The following is a 16,402-nucleotide window of genomic DNA, read 5'->3' as shown; positions in this document are numbered from 1 at the left end:
TTTATTTTACATCACATGGTAAAAGCAGGGTGGAGCCTTTACCATCTTCAGTCCAGAATGAAGAGCGAGGCCGAAGGTTTGCCTGGGGTTATTTTAATGTGTATCTGTCACGGGCCAAAGGTTTAGAATCTCCTTGAAGTTAAGTTCATATTCATTGAGTTCGTGGTCGATAGGGGATGACCAAGCATTTAAAAATGCAATATTATTGTAGTCGATGGATATGCAAATTGATCCATTGTATTCATGGACCAAGTCTTGGCCTAGATTTATAGCACTCCTGCACTCATGACACAAGCAGCTGTCGTGGGTGGAGTTGCAAATTGACGTGCAATGAAACAGATGACGTCCAAAAATATTCAACAAGATTTTTGTACTGGAAAATCGGTTCTAGTAATTTGATTTATTTTTACTATGGGAGCTAGGACTTGATACTTGGTAATTCAAAATGGTTGATGATTGATATCCATAAAAAAAATTATTTTAATAAATTTGTGGACTTTTATATACTTAAATATTTTTATTAGAGTTTTTCAACCCGGCTCAAGGCTGAGGTCACGAGTTTTGATCGGGTCAGCCTCAATTTTTTTATAAATAAAAACAATACTTTGATAAAAAAAATAAAAAAAATAGTCAACGGGTTGCAACCAAGTCAGTCAAGTTTTTAGCTATTTTTATTTTTTCATAAACCCAGTCTAGTTCTAGCCCCGGGTCGACTTATCGAGTCGGGTCGGGTTTTAAAACTATGATATTTATAAATAGAAAATGCAATGATATTTTAGAGAGATACTCTAAAAATATGTATGCACTAAAGAAAGAATATTGTGAACCATTTATCTAAGTGGTTAGGGGCATTTATAACCTCTGAACCATGTCACTTTGTTAGAAAGTCATTTTCTCATAATAACATTAATAAAAGATAAATATATTTTACACAACATTAAATAAGGAATAAATATATCTTACACAATATTAATGAGATAAATATTACTTACATAATATTGATGGCTATGAGAATATAGTAGGTCCTTAGAAAACTTTTATATATCTGGAGGTGTAGAGAGATGAATATCTTTGATGTTAACATTTTGTGTTAAAAATCATAAGAATAAACAAATGAAACATTATAGCCTAACATGGAATCTATAATGATCGTTAGATTCATATCCACTTGAGCTTGGCATGATACCAAGCTTTCGGATAATGGGTCTGACATCTTACTAGATTTATGTCTACTAGGACTTAACACGTAGCTGATCTCAATGATATTAGGTCTTACAGCTCGCCAAACTCAAGTCTACATAGACTCAGTGCGTAACTGAACTTAAAGATATTAAGTCTGATACCTTGTCAGACTCATATTTATTTAGATTCAGTGCATAACTGAACTAAAAAATGTTAGATCTGACAACCAACTGGACTTATACCCGCTTGGGCTTCACTCTCAACATCGTCTGATGTTGAGCATGAAAACAAGGCACTTCCATGTTATTTATACTTGATATTTTGCTTTGCCAAGGCAAAGGATGTTGGATATAAATTTAAGTTCACTGTCACTAGATAATTACCCTGTTTTTGAGCCTTTTAAATAAAAACTAAATGAAAAAATAATTTTTCAAAACATGCTTATCTATCATAAACCCACCCGTCACGTTATTGAATATCTTTAGGATTTGCGTGTATGGAGTCTTTCTATAACCCATCATGTCATTGAATATCTGTAGAACTTTGGACCAAGTCTTGGCCTGGATTTGGAGCACCTCTGCACTTGAGGCACAAGCAGCTATCGAATTCCGTTTTCCCAAATCAGGGGTGGAGTTACAGATTGATATGCAATGACATCAACTTATCATTCCGTCGTGGTACTGAATTTCTCCAGAACTTAGGCATCTGGAGTCTTTCTATAACCCGTCTTTGACTGGACTGAGAAACTTGATTTATTCTAAGTCTCCGCGTATCAATCAACGAACTCTAATTCTTCAAGTTCATGTGATTTTGATAACGGAAGGTCGGAATGGAGTTATTCTGTGGCCGCCATCAAGTAATTTTTGCGCAGAAAGTGGGAGAAGAATGGCTCGGAATTGAGACCGCACTTGCTAAATGAAGACAAAGGGAGAAAGTAATGATAGCTTACGGAAATGCAAGCCTGTGTTTTTCATCAAATTATGTGGCCGTTATTCCATCCTCATGGCATTGTAATCAAATCCTGTCTAGAAATTCATCCCGTTGGAATTGGATCCAAATTTCATGAATTAACTTAAAAATTAAAATTTTAATATTTTATATAAAAAAATTTTAAAAAAATTATATGAATATAAGCTATACATATTATAAATAATAAAATTTAAAATAATATTAAAAAATATATATATTTCATATTAAAAAAACTTAATTTTTTTCTTGTGAATATAGAATATATGTATGAAAAGAATTTAAATTATACATTGAAAAAATAATTTTTTTCTTGGAAATATAGAGTATATATATTAAAAGGTTTCAAATTCCACATTGATAAAATATAATTTTTTTTTTCCTGTGAACATAGAGTATATATACGAAAAGGCTTTAAATCCCACATTGAAAAAATAATTTTTTTTCTTAAGAACATAGAATATATATATTAAAAGACTTCAGATCCCACATTTAAAAAACATAAATTTTTTTCTTGTGAACATAAAGTATATATACAAAAAGATTTCAAATCTCACATTGAAAAAATATTATTTTTTTTGAAACATGGAGTATGTATACTAAAGAATTTCAAATTCCACATTGAAAAAATAAAATATTATTATAATATTTATATAATGAACTTTAAAAAGTGTTAATAACCAACTAAAAAAATATGAAAAAAAAGGTGTATAGAAGAAAAACCACATTTGAAGAAAAAAAAACAACGGGTCTCGTCTAGGTTCGCTCAGGTCGCCCGAGTCATGGGTCGACAGGGTTTTGCTAGGTTGTTGTACCAGCCTGTCTTTTAACAAACTCGGACCGGTTCAATCATCGGACTGACCGGGTTTTGCTAGGTTGTTGTACAAGCCGGTCTTTTAACAAACTCGTACTGGTTCAGCAATCAGATTGACCCACCAGACCGGTCCGGATTTAATAACTATGATACATAGGAGTCGGTTCTTAAAATACCAGGGATAGAGGGGGAAAAGACGAAAGACAGGAAATAGTGAGGTTACAATAAAGGGTTTAATTAAAATTAAGTTTCTTAATCCTGGGATTATGGTTGGTCTTCGTCATGATGTGAATTAAATTTAAAAGAGTTCAGCATTTTGATTGAATACTTAAACTTGAACTTAAAAAATAATCAAATACAAAATAGAAGAGTTTGACAATTGCTTTTTTGACCAGACTGGTTAGCTAACAATCTTAAGCAATCGAAGGTTCTTAAATCTCTCAACATCTTGAACCAAACCCTTGCTAAGTTCATGGTTTCAAACCATCCATTTGCAAATAAAATAAATCCCAAAACCGTCGATCTAGCTAGAAATCAAAAGAACACAGAAAAGTCGTCGGAAAGAGGGCTCATCAACCGGTTCGATGGAGTGTGAAACCACATCACGTCAGAACACATTAGGTGGCGAAATTGATTTGACAAAGGAGGCAGCCTTCTCTTAGATTCAATCAAAACAACAACATATCTGTGGTTGGATCAGCAGGAAGACATTTTTTTGCCCCTGGAAATGGTCAGCTTTTGTGGGGGTCGAGAGTTGACGGTGGCGCATGTCGCACGGCATGGATTGATTGATTAATTTGAAAACAAGTTGATGTTAATGTTGATAACTAGAGTTTTTTTATTAGAAATACAGCAGCCTAACAGCATCGGATGTTTTAAATATTATTGATATGGTGAGATTGGATTAAAGAAGAATAGCTTGTCTTGTTTGCGTGTTTATATATATATATATATATATATTTATGTTTTTATATTATTGATGTTAAAAATAATTTAAAAAATTATTATTTTAATATATTTTTAAATAAAAAAACACTTTAAAAATTAAATCTTTAAGGTAACATCAACGTCTATATACCTATGATCTTGGCAGTCCCTTGCCTTGTCTCTCCTTCTGCTGAGCACATGAACGGATTAAGGATTTTCTATTGGTGAACTCGCATTCACAGAACAGTGATCTGTAAAACTTCTCAACAAAGTAAAATGGTTGATTTGATGTTTGAAAGCAATTAATGTAGCCATGATCCTATTAAGAATTTCTCTGTGGTAGACTCTCTGCGATTTGAATAATGCCCGTACTGAGAGGTTTTTATAATAACATAATTTTGTGTATCAAGATTAAGTTGACTTCTTGTTTCCTGTTGTAAACTTTTTTTTTTTTCATGTTAATATATAAAGGTAGATGAGCAGGGGCGGAATAAGAAAAAAAAATAAAAAGATCAAATTAAAAAATTATTTTAAAAAAATAAAATTTTAATTATTTTACTATTAAAATTATAAATATTGACAAGAAAAGGACTGAAAAAAAAACAAACATAAAGCATTTTGAATTGAAGTAATGATATTTTAATTTTATCCTCACTTTGGTCCCTTAATCATTTTTTTATGATTGTATCCCTTAATTGCAAAATTAGCATTCAATTGCATCAATTTTATTGGCTAGGAACAAAATTAAAAGATAGGAATCAGCTTAGAAATGACGTCGAAAATAGATAGGGTGTTTAAAGTCGACGTTGAAAATATACTTGTCTAATTTATAAAATTAGATCTTTTTTGTCCTTTGTGTTTTTCTAAATTCATTTTTAGTACGAAACTTCATCTTTATTGTTTCTAAGCCCCTAGTTTTTGAAGGATAGAAAACTTTTTGTTGGATTTCATCATAAAAAGAGAAATTCATTGTTTTCGCATATTCTAGCCACTAAATTGGTTTGTGTTAATGTCAACCGGTTTCATTTGACGAAAGGATTGAAAAGGTGGTTGTTTCAAACCTCGATATTACCTAAAATAGTAGATCAAGGTCAATGAAGAAAAATGCTACCCAGATTGATTTCATGTTTTGGGGTTTTTTTAAAAGTTTTTTAGGTTGACAAATTGATTTCTAAGTGTTGTGACAGTGTTTATAAGGTCTTTTCTTGGTTAAAATGGGTTGAAAAAAAGATTTTCTAGCATAAATACCTCTATTTTGATTTTTCGGCCATCGATGTAGTGGCTAAAATTTGAGTATATAAGTGACGTGCTGTTTTTTTTTTTTAATAAAATGAGCAAATGATATGTCGTCCTCTTCTTTAAAAAATAAAAATATATAAGGCCCAAGCCCAAGCACCTAAGCTCTTTTTTTCCTTTTCTTTTATGTTTTTTTTTTCAATTCTTTTTAGTCTTTATTTAGATGCAACATAAATTTATTAAAAAATATTATTAGATCCCATTGAGCTTTTGGCGCGAATTGTTGATTTGACGGGTCATAATACCGCATGTAAGGTATTTTTTTTTAATTCACCCCCCTTGAATTTATTAAAAATAATAATGTAATTTAGCCCTTTGTTATCATTGATTTTTTTATTTAACTTAAAAAAATAATTTCATCATTTTTTATCGCCCAACTTAAAAAAATTATGCCTGATTGAGATTATATTTTGACCCGGATTCTAAATTTTATTTGTTGATTAAAGCTGTCTGGGATTTATAGTATGACGTATTTTTAAAGTTTTAACTCAAATTCTAGATTTAATTTGATTTGTGGTCAATTAAAACCCGATAAAGGTCCAGCCGATAAGAGAATGAGAGAAGAAAAAAGAAAGATAAATTATCTAGTCGGGTTAACTCTTATGGTTGTGTCTATTACCCGATTGTAAGTTTCACATGTTAACCTGGATCAATATAATTCATATTTGTTTTTTCATTTCACTCTCTCAAATGTTTTTCCAGTTTAATATTCTGGTAGTTTTTTGTTTTCACATTTAAAGCTAAAGTTATACAAGACTAAAATTACAAATGCATTTTTTTTAATCAGATCACCATTTACGATAGGCAGCCAATTTATTGTTTGCTCACTTGATCGAACAAATCACATCAACTCTTATTTATATATTAATATTTATAATGATTAATTAATTTTTTAATTATCATTTTAAATATTTTATTACAAACAAATAAAAATAATACTATTTATATTTTTTAATACAACTACGTGCTTTTATCCAATCCGCAGGAAATCACGATCCCAAAGCCTAGTTTAACTACAGAACAGTCGAGTACCATGAGTTTGCATATTATTCATATTCAATTTCTATGTAGAAATTAATTACAAAAAAATCTGACAATAAATGTTTTGAATATTTTTTTAATTCCCAAGTGCTATTTTGTACCACAACACGAAGAGGAATAGACAAACAAAAAAAGTAAGAGATTGAACAACGTGCAGTTTCCCTTTTCAGTTTTTATTTTCTAATGAAAATTAAAACAATTTGTTCATTTGTTGAAAATAAAAACAATTTTTTTCATAAAAAATACATCAAGAATACAACTATTTTTATACAAAAAATAAAACTATAATTTATAAAATTTATTTTAATATTTTGTATTTGTGATAATATGATTATAAAATATTTATTTTATTTCATTCAAATTAACAATTACCATAAAAAAGTTATATTATCAACTTAAAAGAATTTATTTTAAATTTATAATAAGAATTAAATCTATGACATTGACTAAATATAAAAATATTTTTTTTTGCTAATATCTTACATTTCTAAAATATGCTTTTATGATAAAGAAAAAATTACATCGTCCATGTTCTCTCTTTATTTGAAAAACCGTGAAAAAGTATATTGAAAAACTTAACTCAATATAAATTAAAAAAAATAAAAAACTACTTTTCTATATGGAAAAATATTGCATTTTGAGTATTAAATTTCAATTTTTCTTTTCTTTTAACATCAACTTTTTAGAAATTTGAAATATTAATTTGTTTTTTTAACAACTCCAAATTTATTCTTTTTTTAAAAAAAAAAAACAGCTTCTTTTAAGTTTAGCATACCGTTTAAACATTATAGTAATTATTTTTTAAAATATTTTTTGTTTATAAATATATTAAAATAATATATATATTTTTATTTTTTAAAATTTATTTTTAATATTAACATATTAAAATAATTTAGACATGAGAAAAAATAATTAGAAACTAATAATTTCGCCTTCAAAAAGTCTCATTTCACCCATCTGTCTTCCCTTGCATACAAATATTGGACACCGCTACGTCCGTCCGCCAAACTTGAATTCTTGTACTCCTCGTATCCTCCTCTTCCGCTGTCAGCATGCGCGAATAACATTACAATGAAGAGGAGGAGACGACTTGTAAAACTCAAAAACAAGCAGCAGCCCACGCCTGACTGGACACCATCCAGACACGCAGAGCAACGAGAGTAAACTATTATTTAGTTCCTAAATTTACAATAATGTTCACTTCAGTCCTTATAAAAAACAATCGTGCAGCGCTCAATTTTTCACGACAAAACAATATAATAGAAATTGGGTAACTAAGAAATCTCATCATTTGACGTTTTTGAGCTTTAGCAAATGAAAATTGGGTTGTCTACTGATGCTGTTAGTGCACGGATTTGGGGTATAATAGAAATGTAAAACTATAGTGTCTGAAATGAAATATTATGAAAAATGTAGGGGCTAACATGTAGTTTACCAAATCAACAAGTACGACAAGTCTAGCCTGACTCGACACAAGTACTTCTGTTCTCTCTTGTCTACAACTACAAAACCATAAAACTCTCTCAAAACAAAGAAAGGAAAAAAGAAATTCAGACCACCCGGCCAACCAAACGAAAGCAACACCCGATTACTTCGCTCACTTAAAAAAAAAAAAAACAAAACAGTTCACTTCAACCCCTTCCACAAAATCCCTAAAATCCCAAAAATCAAATGGCCACAACCACCACGACAAGCAGTCTAACCAGCGGAGGGGGAGGGGGAGGAGGCGGTGGAGCAGACGACCGTGTCATGGCAACAGCGCAGCAGATCGTGAACAGCTTAAACACTACAAAAAATGTACGCGAAGACATGTTATTAATCCTTTCGAGTTTTGATAACCGTTTATCGAACATATCCGACTTCATCAAAACCGATTCGGAATCTCAGTCCTCCATTCTAGACGCCGCCGAGAAGATCATTCTCCGGTCAGACTCCGGCATGTCCTCCAACGCCGGAGCTTCTTCCTGGGATGACTCGGCGGGGGAATCTAGATATTATTTAGCTGCTATTGATGAGATTCTTGATTTGTTAGATAATTTATCGGTCGGGTCTGATTCGGAGGTTTTGGACCGGGCGGAGACTCTGGTTCAAGTGGCTATGTCGAGATTGGAAGAGGAGTTTGGGCATATTCTGATAAGGAATACTGTTCCGCTTGACGCGGAGAGTTTGTATGGATCTATTAGGAGGGTTTCGCTTTCATTTGCAGCGAATGAAGGGGAAATTGACGAGGAGTTTGAGAATTTTGGAGAAGTGGAGACTGGGAGTGTGTGTTTTCACGAGAGAGGAGCGAGTTTAGGGGATGATTTGTGTGTTGATTTGATTAATAGCGAGGCGGTTATGGATTTGAAAGGGATTGCTGATAGAATGATGCGATCAGGGTATGAGAAAGAGTGTGTGCAGGTTTATAGTAGTGTGAGAAGGGATGCTTTGGACGAGTGTTTAGTTATTTTGGGTGTTGAGAAGTTGAGTATTGAGGAAGTGCAGAAGATAGAGTGGAAGCCTTTGGATGAGAAGATGAAGAAGTGGGTTCGGGCTGTTAAGATTGGCGTTAAGGTTCTTTTGAGAGGAGAGAAAAGGCTTTGTGATGTGATTTTTAGTGGGTCGGATTCGGCCAGGGAGGTTTGTTTTAATGAGACTGCAAAAGGGTGTTTGATGCAGTTGTTGAATTTTGCAGAGGCAGTGGCTATTGGAAGGAGGTCACCGGAGAAGCTGTTTAGGATTTTGGATATGTATGATGCATTGTCTGGTGTTTTCCCAGATTTGGAAGCTATGGTTACGGATGAGTTTGTGTACAGTGAGGCGAAAGGAGTGTTGGCTGGGTTGGGAAGGGCGGCTAAAGGGACTTTTGTGGAGTTTGAGAATGCTGTGAAAAGTGAGACTTCTAGGAAGCCTATGTTAGGTGGAGTGATTCATCCACTTACACGGTATGTGATGAATTATGTGAAACTGCTTGTGGATTATAGTGATACGCTGAATTCACTTTTGGAGAACGATGATGATGATGAGTTAAATGGATTGCAAAATGATGATGGTGAGAGATTACAGTTAGAGAGCTTGAGTCCTATAGCAAGGAGATTGTTGGCCTTGTTATCGACTTTGGAGTCTAATCTCGAGAAGAAATCAACACTTTATGAGGATGGTGCTATGCAGTATATATTTCGTATGAATAATATTCTGTACATGGTGCAAAAAGTTAAGGATTCAGAACTTATTAAGATTTTGGGAGATCAATGGGTCCGCAAACACCGTGGCCAAATACGCCAATATGCCACAGCGTATCTGAGGGCTGCTTGGACTAAGGCCTTGTCATGCTTGAAGGATGAAGGGATTGGTGGGAGTTCTAATAATGCCTCCAAAGTGGCTTTGAAGGAAAGGTTCAAGAATTTCAATGCGTGCTTTGAGGAAATATATAGGATTCAGACTGGTTGGAAGGTCCTAGATCCTCAACTTCGTGAAGAGCTTCGAATATCCATATCTCAAAAGGTATTACCAGCTTATCGCTCATTTATGGGGAGGTTTGGTAGTCAGCTAGAGGGTGGAAGACATGCTGGGAAATACATAAAGTACACACCAGATGATTTGGAGAATTATTTAATTGATTTGTTTGAAGGGACCCCCCTTGTTCTTCACCATCTTAGAAGAAAGAGTTCATAGGATTCATGACTCTTTTAACAGGTAAGAAGTTCTTGTCAAGGATTAGAAAAAAGAGAGTTTACTATTTGCTGTATCTGGATCATATGCTTTCTTTTTCTTTTTGTATTTTCTTAGTGTAATGTTTTAAACACAGGCTTCTGAGTCGAACAGTTCTCCCTTTTATATAAAACTTTGTACATGTATTATAGACCATAGGTTTTTTACTTGTGAATTCTTTCTTGTTCATGTATTTCTACTGTCACCAAATCACCACTAAGCATGCCTTTTCCAATTGGCATGTAATATTTGGCAATGCAATTTTCAGTGATTGACTAAGTAATGTGTGCGAGGAGAGTAATGGGATCGAAGCTATGAAATGTTATCTTTCTGTTTTGACGTCAATATCACTTAGAAACTCCTAGAGATAGAGCATTCTATTGTATTGTATTTGCAAAATATTTGATTGCAAATGATCGGAATGTATATCATGATGGGATGAGGGATCATATAAGCTGACAATTTTTAACTACATTTCGCACTAGAAGATGAAGAAGTGTTAAATGAGTGTGATCAAAGCTTTTCTCACTACTTTTTAACTTTGGTTATGGAGGTCCTGAGGTAGAGCCTTGACAGTATTGGAAAACCTGAAAAGCTCCATAAGGGATTCTAACAAGTTGGCAATTTTGAACAAGTTTTTATATTGGAAAATGTAGAAGTGCCTAACAAAGTGGAATACTATATATTTCAGAGTTTCTTAGGATTCATTCATAAGTTTCTTATCACTTAAAGGTCTATGATTCTAACGAGGGAGGAATGCTAGGGTTCATGTGACTTGATACCAGTGACAATTTGTATTTATAGTGTATCAAATCCATGCAGACACGAGTAGAGCTTGTCCCCGTGTATGTTTTTGGTTAGGTTCCGAGGTCCTGTGACTCTGACCGGTCATAACACAGGGTTCTGATTGTCTTAGAACTAGTTATTACGCTTTGTAAACCCAATTATTTGAGACTGACCCAGAACATGTGCCCGTTTGATGCAGGGGGGTAGTAGCGTAGCAAATGGAGTAGAATCTAGTTCGTGTAGAAATTTGTCTGGTTAGCATGTTGCAATCGGTAAGAGATTTGCGAGGTACCATTTCCTTCTTCTGGTGTTAAATTGAATTTGCATGGTTTTTGAAGTTCTGTTAGGCCTTTGAAAGGCTTCAGCAATTGGGAAGAGCAGTTTATTTCTTGAAGAATGCCTATTTCTTGAAGCAATTAACGTCCAAATAGGGTAAAATGTTATTTCAGCAGCCTGCAAATATTATCTGAATGCATCTCTTGCGATCATATAGGGAAGTACTTTATGTCTTATAGAACATGATTTGGGAAAAGGCTGTCAAGTCGTTTAGTTATGGGTGATAGACTCTTGATTCGCACCATCTTGTGGAAGATGCCTTGCATTCTCTATTGGGAATCCCTAGAAACATAGTCCTGATGAAAATAGACAGCCAATCGGTTAGGTTGTAGAAATCATTCAATGCGTTGGCGACTGAAAACCCAAAGCTTTTTAGTTTGATGCATCCTGATCATGCTTGCTTTTTATTCTGGATCCCTTTTAACGTGTTGAGCATGGGGTTTGAGATGGTCTTATACTAGTGGGAAGAGATCTTCACTGTTGTTATGTTGCAACAAAACGAAATGAGGGAAAGGAGGGAAGGTTGGCGTTCACACTTTCTTAGAGAGATTTCAGTACAGTGGGCTGCTCCAGCGAGTGCCTGTGCTCTCTTTTTAATGTCCAGAGGTGAAACTTCCGAATCAATACTATGATTTGTCTGCAACTACAAGTTTCTGGAAAGAAAAGGCCCCATTCAATAATGGTTTCAGGCAGGTGGTTCATGGTTGGCTTTTTGTCACTTATCGGAACTCGACCTGGTGGGGGCACGAGGTCCCTGAGCTAATTAGCATATACCCCGCATGCTTACGAATACATGTGACTAGTAAACATGCTGTGTCTTTTGCTTAAAACCAAGGAATACGATTCAGAGGGCCAGATCATCATGTGCCTTTATTGCCCTTTCAAAATTGTTGCCATGGCTCTCGGCTTGTTTTTTCTTGATACAGCCTTGGTCAGACAAGTTACATCACTCGTTTGCCTAGATGTGAAATACTACCTCCCACATTAAGTGGAGGCATATGAACCTCTCTGTGGTAAAACATTGGAATGCCCGTGGATTTTTGTTGCTCCCATTTGCAGCCAACAAGAAGGATCGGCCTTGCATCGATGAGGGAACCTGTCTGTCTTTTCATTAAAATAGGTTATGTAGTGGCTTGAACTGAAAATAATGTTATAGATACCACAAGAGAAGACATTTAGGAAAAAGTTTGATTTGATTCTTTGCTCGAGGAGAAAATGACACTACCCACGTGTAAGACATTCAGAAAAGCTTGCTCTTTCTTGCTTGATGAAGGAACTTGCGGATTCGCGGTGGAATGTAGTGTAAAGACGGTTCTCTTGCCTCCAAAGAGAATCATCCAGTTTTGGTGCGGAATTGCTTAGTTGTCCAGAAACAAGTAACGGCAGTAGAGAATATTCAAGAGAACAGCAAAAAAAATAATTGTAAAAATCAATATTCTGAATGTGTGTATTGTATTAGATGCAAAAGGTTTTTCTTGATTTTCTTGATGCCACTGAAGGAGACGTTATCCTTGAGATCAACATAAAACAAAAAAATACAGCAACATGCAATACCAGAAATCAACAGTCCACTGTCTGCCGCTCAGCATGAATTTTGCTCTATCAGAATCCAGAGTCCGCTAATCCAGCTGAGCTAGAAATATTTTTGGAATGGTCTTGACCCACAAAAGAATCAAAAAAGATATTGTTGGAATCAGAAGGTGTCCAGCCTCAGAAATCTTTGGAACCTGCTCTAAGCTCTTTGATAGGGTCTTCCTGTTACTTATTTTCCCCCTCGTGTCATTCAGAGTGTTATCCTAGGCCACCTAACGAAGCACGATGGAGTTGTTCCAAGAAAGAAAATCCAATTCTCAAGAAAATAAATCAAAACATATCAGATGCTTGCTGCTTTATTGCGGAGCATAAAAGACTCCGCCCAGAATATAGAAGAAAAGAAAAGCACAGGGGCACATAACAGAAAATACGCTTGGAGAGTAACTGTAAAAACATGCAAATTTACTAAATGGAAAACTCAGCATTCAACTTAGTGAGACAAGCAGAATAAGCCCTGCTTATTTGATTCCAACACGAAGGGGTTCAAAATCGAGTTCTGTTGTACATCAAAGATAAACAGAAAGTGAAACAATGTCCGAGCGGTGGAAAGCTCATTACAAGGGTGCTCACCGATGTTACAACCACCACATTTACCAGACGTCTAATGATCATCAGGAGATTAGCAGAAACACTAGAAAAACACCGTCAGTTATTAGGAAATGACCAGATCATTATAATACCTCTTTAAACTCTACTGTTCGAAGGTAATGGCAGCACTCCGTCAAAGAAATCACCAAAGTAGCCACGGGGCTCGTGTACAAGCCTTGATAGTATATCCCTCAGTGTGATCACCCCTTCCAGATTCCCAGCATCATCCACGACATATACCCGGTGGATTTTCTCAGAATCAAGCTTCATGATCAATTCTTTAATGGAGTAGTTTTTTGTGCATATCACCATGCCACGCACAAAAGGTGAGATTTCTTGATGCGTCTCCAAGTAGCCGTTAACTGCAGTCGAGAAGTTCTTTGCCGTGATGGATCTGTCAAAAGTATTTTAAATGAGTGGTGGTACTGAGATGGAAAAGAAAGCTTGATGCTAAACTAAGATCTTACAAGCTTCAGTTTTACAAGAATTTTTAACTGATTTTTACCCCTTGGAGCCCACCCTGAGATATTCATGGATTCATCAATATATGACATGTCTAAAAGGAAAAACAAATAAATTCTTTTGGCTCAATCAGATTAATTCTGCAAGCATGTACTGTTAAGAATTGATCATCATCAAAGTTCGCAATTCCATCAGCTTCCAAATCGACTCTAAATACCAGCTTATTATTATCATCAACAAAATCCTTATAAATTTGAGAACCAATATGACCAGGCATATTTTAGGCTCCCTGAGAGCTCCAATTATCAACTACAAAACGCAGGACATTTTTATAAAAATGAACTACCAAATAAAACACGGTCTAGGGGGTAAATGGAGCCACAAACCTATAATCGTGGTAGATCTCTGGTGCAGTTAAAAGGAAATGGACATCTCTTATACTTATGTTGCCTACTACCTTTCCACCGCTACTATCAACAATAGGTATTCCACCAATTTTTTTTTTCCTCATCAGCTTAAATGCCTGGAGCACTGGTTCTTCCTCGTACACCTAAAACAGACAAGTAACTATTCAGTGAGTATCATTAGCCTGTAAACCTTCAAAACAACCTATCATGTCTGTTTGAAAGAAGAAAAAAACACCAAGGGAAAATGGAGTCTTGCTGGCAAGAAAAACCTGCTCTCAGTTGGGGACAAGATTTCAAACGTGCCATTAAAATCTCAATTTATTTGCATGCAAGGATTTATTGGTCCGTAGCCAACATAAATACACTCATACATCACAATGATTCATTCCATGCATTGCTAAACACAATAAACTGATCAGGGGCCATCAAGGGAAGACCAATTTCAGAATACTTTACTGGAAAAGGTGAAGCACCTTGACTAAACGATCAAGCATGAATGCAAGTCACCCTGAACCCGATTAAAGAATACTTTACAGGAAAAGGTGAAGCACCTTGACTAAACGATCAGGGGCCATCAAGGGAAGACCAATTTCAGAAAGTTTCCTTGTTCCCCAACTTTCAAACCATTGAAGCCCAGCACATTCCGCTAACATGTGAATAACAGAAGACTGGGTGATGATGTTGTCAATCTTCGCCTCACCCAGATCAACCACTGGAATGCTCTTCATCTTGTAACTCGAAAGCAACAGAAGCATGGTCAGAAAGGAGTTTGATTTCTGTAAAGCGAGAAACGGTGCCCAACGGAATGACCCTGCAATGTCTCGAACCTGTATGATCTCAAGTTATCATGGATGATCCAATACAATATCAGGAATAACAAGCTTTATATTAACATCAAAGAATGAATCATAACCTTCGTGTTCTTGTAGAATTCGGAAGAAGTCAGAGCCTCAAAAAAATTTCCAGAAGTTGCTGCAGCATCTTCAGGACCTAAGGTCCCGAGACTAGCAGCATTGGTCACTCTATTAACAGCCGCTTCAAGAGCTGATCCCGAGGTTGGACTTCTGGGTGATGGAGGTTCCGACTGGAAAAAAAAATATAAATATCCCATTTTCAATTACCATTCAGAAAAGATCTCCAGAGCACAAGAATAATAGACAAAGAACACCATAGATCTCATTCTCATAGTTCGACAGACTAAAATAACTTTTTTAAGAAGAAATGAAAATTTCAGTGTTGCTATCACCTTATATACAAGCATTGACAGGATCATAGGCAGCATCAATAAATTGAGAAAATCAACGAACAAACAGGATCAGAAGCAACATCAATAAATAAAGAGAAAAAAAAATGCGTATCCCATTCTGTCTAAATCAGATACAACATATCCTGATACCTCTCTAAATCTGCTTGTTAAGGATTGATTGTATTGTCAAACATTACAAACTGTTGACAGATCAAATAAACGAGCCTGCCTTCATTATTTTTCCTATCCAATTTCTAATAATAAACAGAACATTTTCATAAAAAATAATAGAAAGAAAACATAAAAAGGATGCTGGAATCACATTCATTAGTCAAAACAGAAAAACAAAATTGGCTAGCGAGCTTGCCAGCTACCTAACCTGATGTAAAATCCACACTATAATCCCAGCAAACTCAACAACTCCAATATATCTGTCAATCCAACTAGCATCCTCAGGAGCATCAACATCCACCACAGGAGCACTAAGAATCTTGTGTTCTGCAAGTATACGAACAGCCTCTGCTAGACTGGTGTCTGATTTTATCTCGATCACTACAAAACCAAATAAAAAGTAAATATTTTTCCTATAGAAAGAAAGAACTCCATAAAAAACAAAAAGGGTATCCAAAAAGTTCCACTCTTGATCATAAACAACACCAAAACAACCAAAGTGATCATGATCACTCTAATTCATAACTTTAACATACAAGTTACAGCTTTAACACAAGTGGGGTATCTATTATTTATTTACCTTGAGAAGAAGGAGCGGGAGGGAAGGCAGAGACAGGGATACCCTCAAAGCAAGCGTTAAGTTTCTCAGTTGGAGTTAACTGTGGTTCTTGAACATCCCATAGATCCTCTACTTTCATTCCCAGCCTTGCTTCTGGACTTTTTGGACTGTCTTGCGTAACCTCATGAACAAAAGCACTTTCCCTTCTCATAAGCTGCATGCTTGCCATTTTTCCACCACTCACCAATCTCTTTTCTCGGTATAGAAAGGTCGACTAGTGTCTCTCTTCTTCTCTGTGCGCGCAAATCCAAGGCAGGTCTTTCTCTCTCTCTGTTTTT

General features: G+C 35.1%; 2 protein-coding genes across 2 annotated transcripts; one reads left to right on the top strand and one right to left on the bottom strand.

The window, feature by feature from the left end:
- Positions 1–7,693: 7,693 nt before the first annotated feature.
- On the top strand, positions 7,694–12,517 carry LOC133678455 (exocyst complex component EXO70B1-like). The gene is made up of 2 exons (XM_062100751.1): positions 7,694–9,901; positions 10,902–12,517. Exon 1 carries the CDS (start codon positions 7,898–7,900, stop codon positions 9,878–9,880), a length of 1,983 nt encoding a protein of 660 aa, XP_061956735.1. The 5' UTR covers positions 7,694–7,897; the 3' UTR covers positions 9,881–9,901; positions 10,902–12,517.
- Positions 12,518–13,065: 548 nt separating this feature from the next.
- LOC133678456 (SNF1-related protein kinase regulatory subunit gamma-1-like) lies at positions 13,066–16,402 on the bottom strand. The gene is made up of 6 exons (XM_062100752.1): positions 16,086–16,402; positions 15,714–15,886; positions 15,002–15,172; positions 14,640–14,915; positions 14,068–14,231; positions 13,066–13,613 (listed from the first exon to the last, which is right to left on the bottom strand). Exons 1-6 carry the CDS (start codon positions 16,291–16,293, stop codon positions 13,316–13,318), a joined length of 1,290 nt encoding a protein of 429 aa, XP_061956736.1. The 5' UTR covers positions 16,294–16,402; the 3' UTR covers positions 13,066–13,315.

Source organism: Populus nigra, chromosome 18 (assembly GCF_951802175.1).
Source record: "Populus nigra chromosome 18, ddPopNigr1.1, whole genome shotgun sequence".
Lineage (NCBI taxonomy): Eukaryota > Viridiplantae > Streptophyta > Magnoliopsida > Malpighiales > Salicaceae > Populus > Populus nigra.
This window is presented reverse-complemented; position numbering and strand designations above follow the sequence as displayed.

Coding starts and splice junctions, on each gene's coding strand:
- LOC133678455 (XM_062100751.1), top strand. CDS start 7,898: ATGGCCACAACCACCACGACAAGCAGTCTAACCAGCGGAGGGGGAGGG.
- LOC133678456 (XM_062100752.1), bottom strand. CDS start 16,293: ATGGCAAGCATGCAGCTTATGAGAAGGGAAAGTGCTTTTGTTCATGAG. Junction 15,173..15,713: donor TAGTGTGGATTTTACATCAG/GTTAGGTAGCTG, acceptor TTTTTTTTCCAG/TCGGAACCTCCATCACCCAG. Junction 14,232..14,639: donor CCCCTGATCGTTTAGTCAAG/GTGCTTCACCTT, acceptor TGTCTGTTTTAG/GTGTACGAGGAAGAACCAGT.